This window comes from Varanus komodoensis, unplaced genomic scaffold (genome assembly GCF_004798865.1).
Source record: "Varanus komodoensis strain SLA01 unplaced genomic scaffold, ASM479886v1 scaffold7_3, whole genome shotgun sequence".
Taxonomy (NCBI): Eukaryota; Metazoa; Chordata; class Lepidosauria; order Squamata; family Varanidae; genus Varanus; species Varanus komodoensis.
Genome location: NW_025336480.1, coordinates 1,824,529 through 1,836,467, shown reverse-complemented (window position 1 = coordinate 1,836,467; position 11,939 = coordinate 1,824,529). Strand labels below are relative to the sequence as shown.

The 11,939-nt window shown below is 47.9% G+C and overlaps 1 protein-coding gene and 1 long non-coding RNA gene across 16 annotated transcripts in view; one reads left to right on the top strand and one right to left on the bottom strand.

Annotated features, from left to right (window-relative positions):
- ABLIM3 (actin binding LIM protein family member 3) overlaps nt 1–11,939 on the top strand; it is a 179,384-nt gene that overhangs the window by 148,508 nt on the left and 18,937 nt on the right. For 8 of the 15 annotated variants that reach the window (XM_044454584.1, XM_044454590.1, XM_044454585.1 and 5 more), the window contains 3 exons: nt 2,378–2,407; nt 3,029–3,158; nt 6,281–6,331. In XM_044454584.1, coding sequence (XP_044310519.1) covers nt 2,378–2,407; nt 3,029–3,158; nt 6,281–6,331 — 211 coding nt within the window. Of the gene's footprint in view, nt 1–2,377; nt 2,408–3,028; nt 3,159–4,152; nt 4,252–6,280; nt 6,332–11,939 lie in introns of all 15 variants that reach the window. The other 7 variants (XM_044454591.1, XM_044454598.1, XM_044454586.1 and 4 more) reach the window with 4 other exon arrangements.
- Nucleotides 3,608–6,229, bottom strand: LOC123035912. Its single transcript, XR_006417054.1, has 2 exons — nt 6,177–6,229; nt 3,608–5,441 (listed from the first exon to the last, which is right to left on the bottom strand). It is a non-coding gene; the product is annotated as an uncharacterized LOC123035912 (long non-coding RNA).

The following is an 11,939-nucleotide window of genomic DNA, read 5'->3' as shown; positions in this document are numbered from 1 at the left end:
AAATGGTACAAAATGAGAGAAGGAGAAAGAGGAGGACCCCTGAAAAAACCACTCCTCTTTGTCTAGCATGCCCAAAGCTCTCTTCAGCTGGGTCTTGACACGTCCAAATGTTCCTGAGGAGCAGAAGAAGATGGGCCTCACATTAGCTCTGAAACAGAAAATGAACCACCTCTCCTATGCATGTGCCTGATGTGTTCAATTATCTGGATGAAATGAAGCCCTTTAGCTAAATCATGTTGTCCTACATTTCATTCTGAGAAGCAGCCTTTGTTTTAGGTTGCTGGGGAGTGAGGGGGAAAGAATAGGGCTGAGCTGGCCCAGCCTGGACTTACGAGTTCTGCTGAACAAGTGGGTGGTTAGTGAAATGGCAGTGAGAACAGAGAAGGGTGTTTCGACCCCGAGGAAGCCAGATCTTAGCCATCTAAAGCATCCAACATTCAATTGTCTGTCACATCCTGAAGATAGCACATGAGCCCTATCAGATAGCAAAATTTCATGGGCATAAGACACTGGGACACAGGCAGCATTTAGTCCCCAACTCTGTCTCTGCATGGACCATCTGACAGTGCACCCCTTGCATGACACACCCAAGAACAGGCCATATGGTATATACATCATATCATTCCATATGAATTGCAGTTCAAGGCAGCAATAAAGATGAGTCTTGTGGCACCTTAAAGATTCAAACCATATTGTGGTTCAAGCTTTTATGGACTGGAATCCACAAAATAATGCATTTGCATGTCTTGAGTGGAATAGCCTTCCCTAACCTGGTACCCTTCAGACATACAGAACTACAAGTCATCTGGAAGCAGTAGTCCAACACACCAGGAAGGTGGAAGGAAGGCTGCTTTAAAAGATGACTGGATGCTTTTGCTGCAACAGACCAACACAGCTAGGAACATGAGGAGCTGCCTTATTCTGCATCATCACAGCTCCATCTAGCCCAGTACTGTCAACACTGACTTGCCGATGTGGCTCTGCAGAGTTTCCAGTAAGATTCTCCTCTGTGTAACTTAGAGATCCTGGGGACTGAACTGGGGACATTGTTCATGCAAGGCAGGTGCTGTACCACTGAGTTGTGGTAGCCTCTTTCCAGAGCTGCATCTCTGAAAATGGTTACAGTGGAGCTCTCAAAACACAGATCCTACCTATCAATAGCCTCCTTATTCGCCTCCAGAGTAGGACACGAAGATGCTAGGCCAGTGCTTCATGGGAAACATCCACTGAAATCAGGTGCTGTTCCTTCTCTGTCATAGATCTAATAGGAGACAGGAATCATAGAGATCATCATGGATCAGTGACATCTCCACTGGCTCTCCATGTGACATCCTTCCAGCTTCAGAATGAAGCCAGGCCACAATCTTCAGGCTTGTGCCTTGGACTTTCACAATGTCTACTAGGAAGATAAGGTGTTTCTTGCTGCAGGAAAGCTGAGATGCTGTGGCACTGAGGGGTGGGAGGTTACTGGTCACAAAGTAGATAAGCTTCTTGTACCTTGCATGGTTGTGGAGAGCAGGAGCATTTAGAAAAGTATGCTTTGTCATCAAGAGACAAGAAATACTGGTCCTGGTGAAACTCTGCCTTCTACAAAATGTCCAGAAAAACAATTCCAAGTCTTCTCCTTCCTTGAAAGAGGGCGTGGGTAGCAGTCAGCAAAGGGAGCAAAGGCTTTCTTCTCAGATATGGTGAGCAAAGATAGCCTTGCTTTGGTTTCTTTTCCTGGAATGCTTCTTATTCTCTTTTTCTCCCTTTGTTCATGTAACTCCTACACTGTAGCGCACAAAGATGTTGCATTTGTGCTTGTAGTTTGACTGAAGTCCGATATGTCTGGCTTGCACCAAGCTGCTCTGTGATGGGTCTGATCCTGTATTGACTGCTCTACTAGCAGGTCAGGAGGGCTGTTTTAATGCAGCTAGAAGCCCCCAGAAATGGGCTTCCTGCAAAGACATTGGATTTTCCATGGTACTTGACATATCTCTCCGTTCCTGGTAGAAATATGTGCCAAAGGTGCCTTTTCTTTTTTGTGGAGGAGATGCAGAAGCAGTAGGCTGGACTGGGGCCAGGCTGTTTATTGATGAGCAGGGCAGTCAGTCATGGGTAGATTTAAGCGGAAAAGAAGTAGTGGCTTCTGTTTGTGGGTCTTTTCCTCCTCACAATATAGAAGAGGAACATATTAGCTTTGCCACATTTTGGAGACTCTCTCCCAGGTTTCTTCAGTTCCCTGACAACTCTAATAAGGTTGCAGTTTTGCTAAGTGGACAGTAACTTGGGGGAAGATAAACTGCATTGTGTCAGCTTGTAATCATTTCTCCTCTCTTTCTTTCCTCACTCTTCACTCCCTCGTGGCTTGTCTCTGGCCTCCTGTCACTTCTAGTCTCTTGGAACATTGTCTCCATATTCTCAGGTAATCATATAGCAGGCCAGGCTGGTCTTCACAGTCCCAGGTGATTGCATAGAAGGCCAGGCCAATAGCTGGGCTCCCCCAACCAGGGCTTGTAGGGTTAACGCCGACGAAGCATTTGTGAGACCGGCACCAGGAAGGCTCAGTTCTCAGAGGACTGAACTGTGTGGCTACTAAGCCTGGGGGGTCACTCTGCACAGGACAGAAGTTACCTCAGTGGGTATTAGATTAGGAGCACTCATGCTAAAGTCAGTTATTTTTATGATATCTCGCACACACCCATGCACACGCACACCCTGAAGAAAAAGTGACAACCCCGAATGAAACAAAAAGCAGAGGGCTAGGATTTGCAAGCACCCACCAAGTTTACACACACGCACAGACACACCATCTTTCCACCAAATACTAGAGCTCTGGATGGTGAACAATCAAATCCAGACTCAAAGCAAAACCTTGATTACAACAAACATTAAAACAAATAAATTAAGAATTGAGTAATAAAAGAAATAAAAAGTACCAACCTATGAAAAGCCCCTTCAGTGACAGACCAGCTTATATGGCAAAGGCCCCTGAATAAAATGCCTAAAGAGTACATTTTTATTGCCAGTGCTTTTACTTTTCCAGGACATTTACGAAAGCATGGACATCAGGCAGAGGCGAGCCTCCAGCCCAGGCTACATTGACTCCCCCACCTACAGCCGCCAAGGCATGTCTCCCACTATCCCGCGCTCTCCGCATCATTATTACCGCTCAGGTAAGGGCGTGGCTCCGGATTCAGCTGAGCACACCTGCCAGACAGGCACCAGCACTGAGGCATCATCACCATCACCATCAGGATACGCACACATCTCTCTGAGGAGCGTGCAGGGCCAGGACAGCTTTCCATGTTCCCAGAAGAGCTTGTCCTGCAATGCCCCACTTCTAAGGGAAGAAGAAAGGAAGGGGGGAAATGACGAGCCCATGGCAGTTGCATGGGATCTCTTCTTCACAAAAATAGTAGACAAGTGACCAGGTACACTGTGGTCTGTCCTCAAAACAGAGAAGAATTTATTACTGGGATTTCACTCCTCTCTGCAAGCACCATCTTCCATTTTCTGTGACAAGTTTGAAAGGATGATTCCAGGCCTGAGCTGAAATGGAAAGGAGTGGATGATGAGGGAAGCAGTGGATGCCACAGGCTTTATATACACACAGCACTGGGTGTCTTTCTTTCTTTCTTTCTTTCTTTCTTTCTTTCTTTCTTTCTTTCTTTCTTTCTTTCTTGTTGCGCTAGGAAGATGGCACAGCAAGGGGGAAAAACCCACCGGTAAAAGCATGTCCTGCAGAACTGTCTAATTAGCTTGAGTCTGTGTAATATATTTTCCCATCAGAACCTTGCCGTCTGCCAAAAGGAAGTCCTTGGTACAGTCCTTGCCGGACAGACATGGTGCCAACTAGTGCTGCTGCTGGGTAAATCCTGACGGGGCGTTTCTGGCGGTCCTGGACCAGGTTTAGCTCAGGACTGCCAGTAACGACAGGCACCTGCGGAACTGCCCTCCAGCTCCCATTCGCCTGCGAACCCGAACTCCTCCCTCACCACGGTGTGCACACGTCACCACCACCGCCACCACTGCTTTCCCCATCCATGCACCCCCCCCCACTGATTCACAGGTGGCTTGCTATTCTTCTAATATGGCTGCTTTTAACACCGATTTTCCTCTGCCTCTCTCTTTCTTCCTCCGCTGCTCCCTCCAATCCGCTCTTTCAAGGCACAGAGAGCGGTCACAGCTCCCCCTACTATAGCCAGTTAGATGTGAGGTCTTCTACACCAACCTCATACCAGGCTCCTAAGCATTTCCACATTCCAGGTAGGCTCTGGAGGCCTCTGGCCAGCCGGTGAAGAAGCGCTGTTGTCTTCTTTGACTGTTAGTTTTTGGGCATGCATGCATGCATGTGCCAAATGTGTATCTTGCATGAGTAGAGCTATTGCCAGCTAGCAACAACAAAGTACATCTGCATGAGAGAGGCCATCCATAAACAAGACCTGCATCCTTAACCCTGCCTCTGCAAAGGCTGGTCGTCGTAGTCCCCCCCTCCCCCGTCCCCCGCCTGGCCACTTCTCTTTTTCTCTTTCCTATGCAAAGGAAAGGTTCTCCCGCCTCTCCCCTTCCTGTCTCTTCCCTCCAGGTCCACAGGGCAAAGCTTGTCCCTCAGCTAGGAGCACCTGTGCACCATCTTTGACAGATAATTCATCTTATGCTCCTCCTGCTCCCCTCAGGGCCCGCTGCACCCTTCCCTCAGATTTCTCTGGGCTTGCCAGATGGCTGCTCCCCTCCAGCAGAGACTCCGGGGGCCACCAGGTAAGGGCCACTGCCCTATCCCTCCTGCAGAGAGGGGGAGGGGGGAGTCGACACCTGTCCCTGGCCGGGATGCAAGTATGTCTTGTATGCCCTGCTGCCCCCGTGCAGTCTGAAACTAGCTGGATTCACATCAGGTAAATCTGGAGTCATTTGTGCACTTAAAGTACACGAGGTCCACACCTACCCAAATGTGGGCCTGCACACCCTGGGAGTCCAGAGCTAGGGCAAGTCGAGTCTGGGCTTCTTCCCAGGCCTTTTTACCTGCAACGTCATGCATGAAATGAGCCTCAAACAATTGCAAGATTCTGATGTCAGTCATCCATGCAAACCAGAAAAAGAAGCCCAGGTTCCTTAGGGGCATGTATGGCTCATGTTGTCAGGCATCAGACTCTTACAGACACACACACAACACACACACACAGAGTTTGATTTTTCTTCCCTTGGTGCTCTGATTATCACACTTCAGAATGTACCTCTCATTTGGTCCTTCAGTGGTCCAAATGAGCATCCCTGAATTAGGCAGCTCCAGGTTCTGCTGGAGGCTCACGACCTCCAGGGCAGGGCAGTCAGGTGAAGTGGACCTGGAGTGCTGTTCTGCTGCCTGTTTAATCCATCCACGGCTGGAGGCATTTCTGGCCCATCTGCAGGAAAGACTGCTCTCTTCCACCCCTCTCTAGAGACTTCCCCATGGCATTGCGCTGCAGGGAACGGCACTCAGACGACTAGTCACTCCCGTAGCCTTTGTTGACGTCTTTTATGGATGGCCCTTTGCCTGCCCCACCAGTGATCGGCCCATCAGTGAGCCTTTGTGCTGGTAGGATAGCTCCCGTTCCCAGCTTGCTTTGCTGCTCTTTCTCTCATCTGAAGAGGCTTTGGCTGACTTGTGAACTCTTGGGCAGGGATGGGGTGGGGTTACTGTCCCTGTATCTTGGAGGCAGCTTCCCCCACCCTGGTGCCCTCCACATGTGTTGATCTTCAGGGGGTGATGACCGCTGCACTCCGGGGCATCTAGAGGGCACCAAGTTGAGGAAGGCTGCTCTGAGGATCCAACTCATCCATTATCTGGTGCCACTGACAGACAAGGGGAAGATGGCCTTGAGATCTTCTCCTCTCCTGGACTGAGGCAAGCTGCTGACTGGGCCGGAAGGAGAAATGTCTGCTTGACCCTGCATGCTGTTTAATGGTGAGCATGCTCACAGCATGGCCTCTTGTGCATGCACACATGGTCTGAGTATGGCTCTCTAGGGCACACATCACTCCAAAGAGAATTGATTCTTTCTTCTCCCATCAAATTAGCTCACAACCTCTCTCTCTTCAGTAGATCCTTAGCATAAGGCTGTCATGTTTTATACCACACCACTCTGGAAAAGTGGGCGGGGTAGGGAGACAGAATGGAATTAGTAGGTAATCTGATTATGGGTGGGCACACTTACCTGCAAATCCTGTGGCTCCTGCAACTCTTACCGTCTTCCTTACTAGCTCCTGCGCCCCTTTCCTGTCTCCTTCTTTCCTTCACTCTCTTTCTTTTTGCCTCCAGCTGCTGCAGAGAGTAACATCTACCGGAAACCTCCCATCTATAAAAGACACGGTACAGTTTGGTCATGGCTTTGGCACATATTTGGATGATAATAACCCAGTCCAGTTCTGCTTAGCTAACATGATGTGCTTTGAATGTGGAGTTGCTTTCCCATGAGCTTTGCAAAAGCTATTCAGAGGTGCCAGAACAGGACCTGATATCCCTGGAAAGGAGGGAATTGGCTTCCAAGGGCACTGTAGGAAAGTCTGGATAGCTGAATCTATCATCATGGCTCATCCTCGGGGAATGACCTTCATGCTTTGATCTCAGGTGCATCCATATGTCAAGAACAAAGCCTATTTGTGCCGCATCAGTGATATTGGCTATGTAGGCTATTTAGCTGACTATTCTTACTTTCTTTCCAACTTGAGACTAGAGGGCATGAGTTGGAACAGGGCCAAATCTACGCATTAAAGTGTTCTTCTGGTTGTTGTGGTTGTGGTTGTTGTCTAGGTACATGGAACTTTACGGAATATGAGAGAACAGGTCCTATCCCAAAATATTTCAATGCAAACTTTGACACTGGGAAAGCAAGAGAGGAGCAGATGGAACAGAGGCAGAAGTGAAAAAGGGAAGACTATGAGATTGTTGCCAATCCACATACTGTGTAGGGTTGTGCCAGTGGCTGTATAGAAAAAGTGCTTTCTGGGGAAGGATCTGAAGAAAATAAGACAAGTGCCATCAAGCAAGGGTTGTGGGAGATAGCTCTGAGTATAAGAGGTAGAAAGGGCACAGTTGGTAGAGGAAGGAAAGAGAAACCTTTATAGCTTTTCTGCCTGAGGATTTTAATCTGTCACTTTACCAGTTTCTCTTCTGGTTCTTTGTGGGGTTAAGATCAGGTCCTTTACACATATTTTTCCAGGGTTTTTCTTTCTTTACTTTCCTACTTGTTCCATTACACAACCCCTATGTGGTGCTGTGCTGCAGCAGAATTACACAAACACACAAGCTGTCTCATGCTACCTTTCACAGATAATATCAGACTTTCCTGGTTAGGAAAAAAAAGTCCTCTTAGATGGTTGCAAAGCACGGGAGAGGTCCTGAAGGATGACAGTGTCGTGTAAAGCTGCCACAAACTATCATGAGTGAGGAGCTGTGTGTACAGTCAACATCTTGCAGAAAAGCTGTTAGACAGCTGAGGGTGCTGCATCTGGATGAGTGAAGGCTGCAGGCAGGCATGAATCAGGTTATAACAGCAGAGATGTGGTGATGGAAGGCTTTAAACATAATGACAAGGAGCTTGTACCAGATCCAGAAATGCCCAGGAAACCAGTGCAGGGGTGTAAGAAGGGGCCTCACCTGGTCAGAACAATGAGAGGACTGAATGGTATTGGCAGCAGAGTGCTGAGTGTACACGAGGGCACTGAGGAGAGACTATGGAAGGCCAGAGAGGTGGCAATTGTAGCAGTCCAGGTGAGAGACAAACAGTTTTGGCAAGGAAATAAAGAAGAAGAGGCAGCGCAAAGGGAGAAGCAATAGGACTTGGCAGTAGGCTAAAGATGGGGGCAAAGGAGAGAGAGGAGAGTCTCAATAACACAAGGCTTCAAGTTTGTTCAACAAGACAGGTGCTGCTGCTGTCAGCGGGCACTTAAGGCATGTGAGCAGAGGAGAGTGTTGAAGGAAAAGAGAGAGAAGTTTGGTCGTACCTGGGTTGATGATGAAGCTCCCAGGCAGACATATCAGAAAAGCACTTGGAGATGCACGACTGGATGTTATACCAGAGCCATGGAAGGTGCTTTTTTGTCCATTCATTTTATGGGGCAAACGCGTTTAAAAGTTCTGCCCCCATGCAGGCCTTTGATTTCAACACCATGGGATGAATGCTCAGCAAAGTGGCTTCTGTAGCCCTGCAGGGATGTGTGATGGGTCCTCCTGGCTCCTAAGGACCCAGGGAAGTAAAAGCCAAGGCAAAGGATAGTCCACATGGCGGAAAACTCCTCTGCATTGTCACACAAAGGGGGATCAATTTAGATTGTTACTGGGGGGGGAGGTGTTGCAAACAAGCTAAATATGCCTCTCTTAGTGCTCTGCTGCCACTTCTGGCTCTCTGGCCAGTTTTTGTCCTCTCCTGCACTGACCCTCCCGCAGTGACCCTTGTCATATGAAAGGAAAAGAGATTCGGTGTGTATCCCCCAGTCAGATCAGGATGTGTAAAGAAGGGCCATGCACATGTACAGCCTCAGAGAGGTTAAGGCAAGTTTGAGAGTCGTCATTCCAGAGAAATGAACGAAGCTTAATCAATGTGCTCTGTGCTCAGGAAAGGATAGAGGAAATAAATAAGAATTTTGTCTAGGGTAGCCTCTTACACATTGCCAAAAAAAAGAGGAATTGCATAACCAGGAAGACAAAATAGGAAACTGATTTGCATAACATCTGTATATAAAATGCATAAGCATCAGACCAAGTTTAGAAATTATGGCTATAATTAAATAGAAATACATTACATGTGACCACGTTGAAAGAGACTGACCAGGTGGCCTGTGTGCCTTCTCCGTCTGTTGCTCTCAAGATGCAGCCTCAAGTTTCCTGTTCTCCCTCCCTTCTGATGTTTCTTTGAATTTAAATTTGATGGGTCTGGGCAGCCCATCAAATAGAGGACTCCTTAGAAGAGAGGACTCTCAGGATGCCTAAAGGTTCACTTGGTCACTATTGAATATCAACTTGTGACATCATTGCCTATAACCTAACTCACCATCTAGTGGGTTCTAATAGTTCAAAGAAGCCAGATGTACAGTGGATCTGAACTTAGGATGCAGAAAGAGGTACTTCAGGAGGGACAGGGCTTGGCTTGCTTCAAGGCAGGATGTTCTGCTCTGCTGTGACAAGGGAAATTACAGAAACAATTTCTCTGTAGGCCTTCAGAGGCAAAGCTCTGAGGTCCGAGAAGAAGGCAGAATGCCCTCTGTTAGGCAGATCCTGCAGTGAGAAAGAGAAGGGTGGACTTGTTCTGTGCTCACCAATCTGCTTTTTGCTCTTGTGCATTTCTGCCTTAATATAGTAACCAGGTGTCTCCTCCTTTCTTTCCTTCCCCTTCCCTATTCCGCTGTCTGCCTAACACCCTGCCCTGCTGACTGCCTCCACCCCCACCGCATTGTAAGTAGCTACCTTTGCCTCTCCTTGTAGGAGCGATCTCCTCCTCCTCGTGCATGTTTCTGAGAACTTCACAGACTTCCCTCACAAGCCCTGGAGGTTTTAAAACTAACATCTCTGCCCTTTTTGTTGGGATGTCAAATAACTTCCCCAGAAGATTTTTTTAAAAGGATCTATGATCACACAGTGCAGATGACTTATTTCTCCATGTCCTATAAAGATTCCCTTGGACACACAACCTATGGTTTTGCCCATTGCTTAAAGGCATGTTTAAGGGCAATCATACAAAACAAAAATCACTAAAATCAGAGATTTTATTCTTTAATCCACTATATGCCCTCTTGAGAATATTGAACCAAGGATAAGAGCTGTTTTGAGTTCAATAAACAGCCATTAAGATGTGCAGAGGGAGTTGGATAATCTAGTCTTCATTAGGAATGGTAAGTCCAGAAGGAAGTCTTGACTGGTTGTCTGCTATAATTAATTCAGAGCTGTTTTAAAGAGTAGTATGCTGCATATGTGCCCATCAGGTCCACTGTTATTTGCTGTTAAAGGTTTACTACAAGCAGCACTTTTGGGAGCAAATAGCAGCCAGCTGGAAAGGGTCAAAATTTTGGCAGGAAACAGACATAGGGCCCAGTTGAAATGGGTGCATATTCCAATTCAGAGCCACACAACTACTTTTATTTAAAAGTGTCCGGTTTAATCCCACTTTTATTAAAGGATATTTATCCTAATGTGTAAGTTCAGCCCATATACCAGCTTTCTCTCAAGCAATAGTATCTGTTTCTGGAATGGGAATGGACATAACATCTGTTTTTATCCCTTCACCAACAGCGGCCATGGTGCTAAACTTGGGACCATGCCATGGGGATGCAGTCGGATCCTCCCACCAAGCTGTGGTCCTGTGAAAAATTCTCTCCCTTGTGTTACTGTTAGGGCCCAGGAGGGAAGCTGTAATCGGCACTAAGAGAAGCCCCATGGTTGCTGATGTTAAAGGAAAACAATAGGGACGTTTATTTATTAGATTTATATTCCACCTGTTTCTTTTTTAATAAATTCAAAGCAGCTTACATCATTGTCCTCCTGCTGCTCTCAATCTTAGCCCCACAATAAGCATTCATGCATTAAAACCATGGCCGTTTTGGCCTTGGACACACTTTCTGAGGAATGGAAATAGGACCTAGGGAGGATTATATTTAAGGGTGCATTCCTATGCATGTTATGTGAAATCTTGCATAAGATTGTACCCTAAATTGCTATGTAATCTGGTTGTTTTGTGCAAATAAACGCCCCTTGCCAACCAATGGTCAAATGTGACTCCCTGTCAGTGTTATTTCTTTTCCTTCTCTCCTAGAAGCCCAACTATACGATACACTATTGCATCAATTTATAATAGTGGACTGGTGTTTGGCATGGGATCAACACTAAACTCCCAATCTCACACGCACACTCCTGGTCTCACTCAGGACTGGTTGCCCTGCACCTTCCATGTGCACTGGAAGAGACACTTCCACTGAAGGCTTCCACTGACACATCCAGTGCAAACCGCAGGGGATTCAGTCCGGACTGGGACTGCAGCACCAAGCAAAGAGTTAAGCGCATAGCTGGTTCTAAATCTAGATCTGGCCTTCTGCACTGGCTTTTTGGAAGGCCACTCAGATAATGGCTAATTGCATGGATGGCGTCTTGCCTAGTTTGGCTTTAGGGCTGAGCGATCGCGGGCTGCAGGATCTGCGCTGTGCTCTTTCAATAAGCCCTGCCAGGCAGGCTGCTCATGATTTCAGGGGTGCTCACCCTCCTCCCATTGCCTGGCCTCATTCCCCTCTGCTGCTCTGCTTCCCACAACCCTCCCCGGCTACCTGCAAGTGCTGTGCCCCTTATGTACCCCGTGCTGCGGGCTCTCTGATTTCTTTTTGATATAAAGAACTGAAACAGAAGTTTCTACCGAACGTTAGGCCTACTCAGAGCGGATCCATTGAACTGAATGGGACTGAAGTCAGACTAACCCTGGAGGAGGCTGCCTCCCCAGAGCCTCTGGTCCACCTGGCCCTTGACAGCGGCTCTTTGTGGCTTCCAACCAGAGTCCTTCCCAGGCCTACGTGGAGATGCTGGGGATTGAAACTAGCGCCTCCTGCATGCCAAGCAGTGGCCACACCACTGAGCTGCAACCCTTCCTGCGCTCAGAGAAGGAGCAGAGCTGTGTGGGACAGCTGGATCTGCCCTCCCAGCTTGGAGGCTCCTGCTGCAAGAGCAACTCCACTTCCAGCTGAATCTTGCCCGGGCAGATCCCAGATGGAGTGACGGCGCCAGTGTGTGATCCCAGCTTGCCATCTGCCTGTTCGCTGGGGCTTGGGCTGGTGCGGGGAGCCCATGCACCTCCATCTTGCTTTGCCTCAGAGCGGCTATGCCCCCTGCCGCTCTGATAAGGATTGGTTGGGGGAAAGTAGACAGCAGCAGGCCCATTGGTTTAAACCTGGATCTGTTCTGATTGCGCATAAAGCTAGAAGGGTTTTTACTGCTGGCAGGG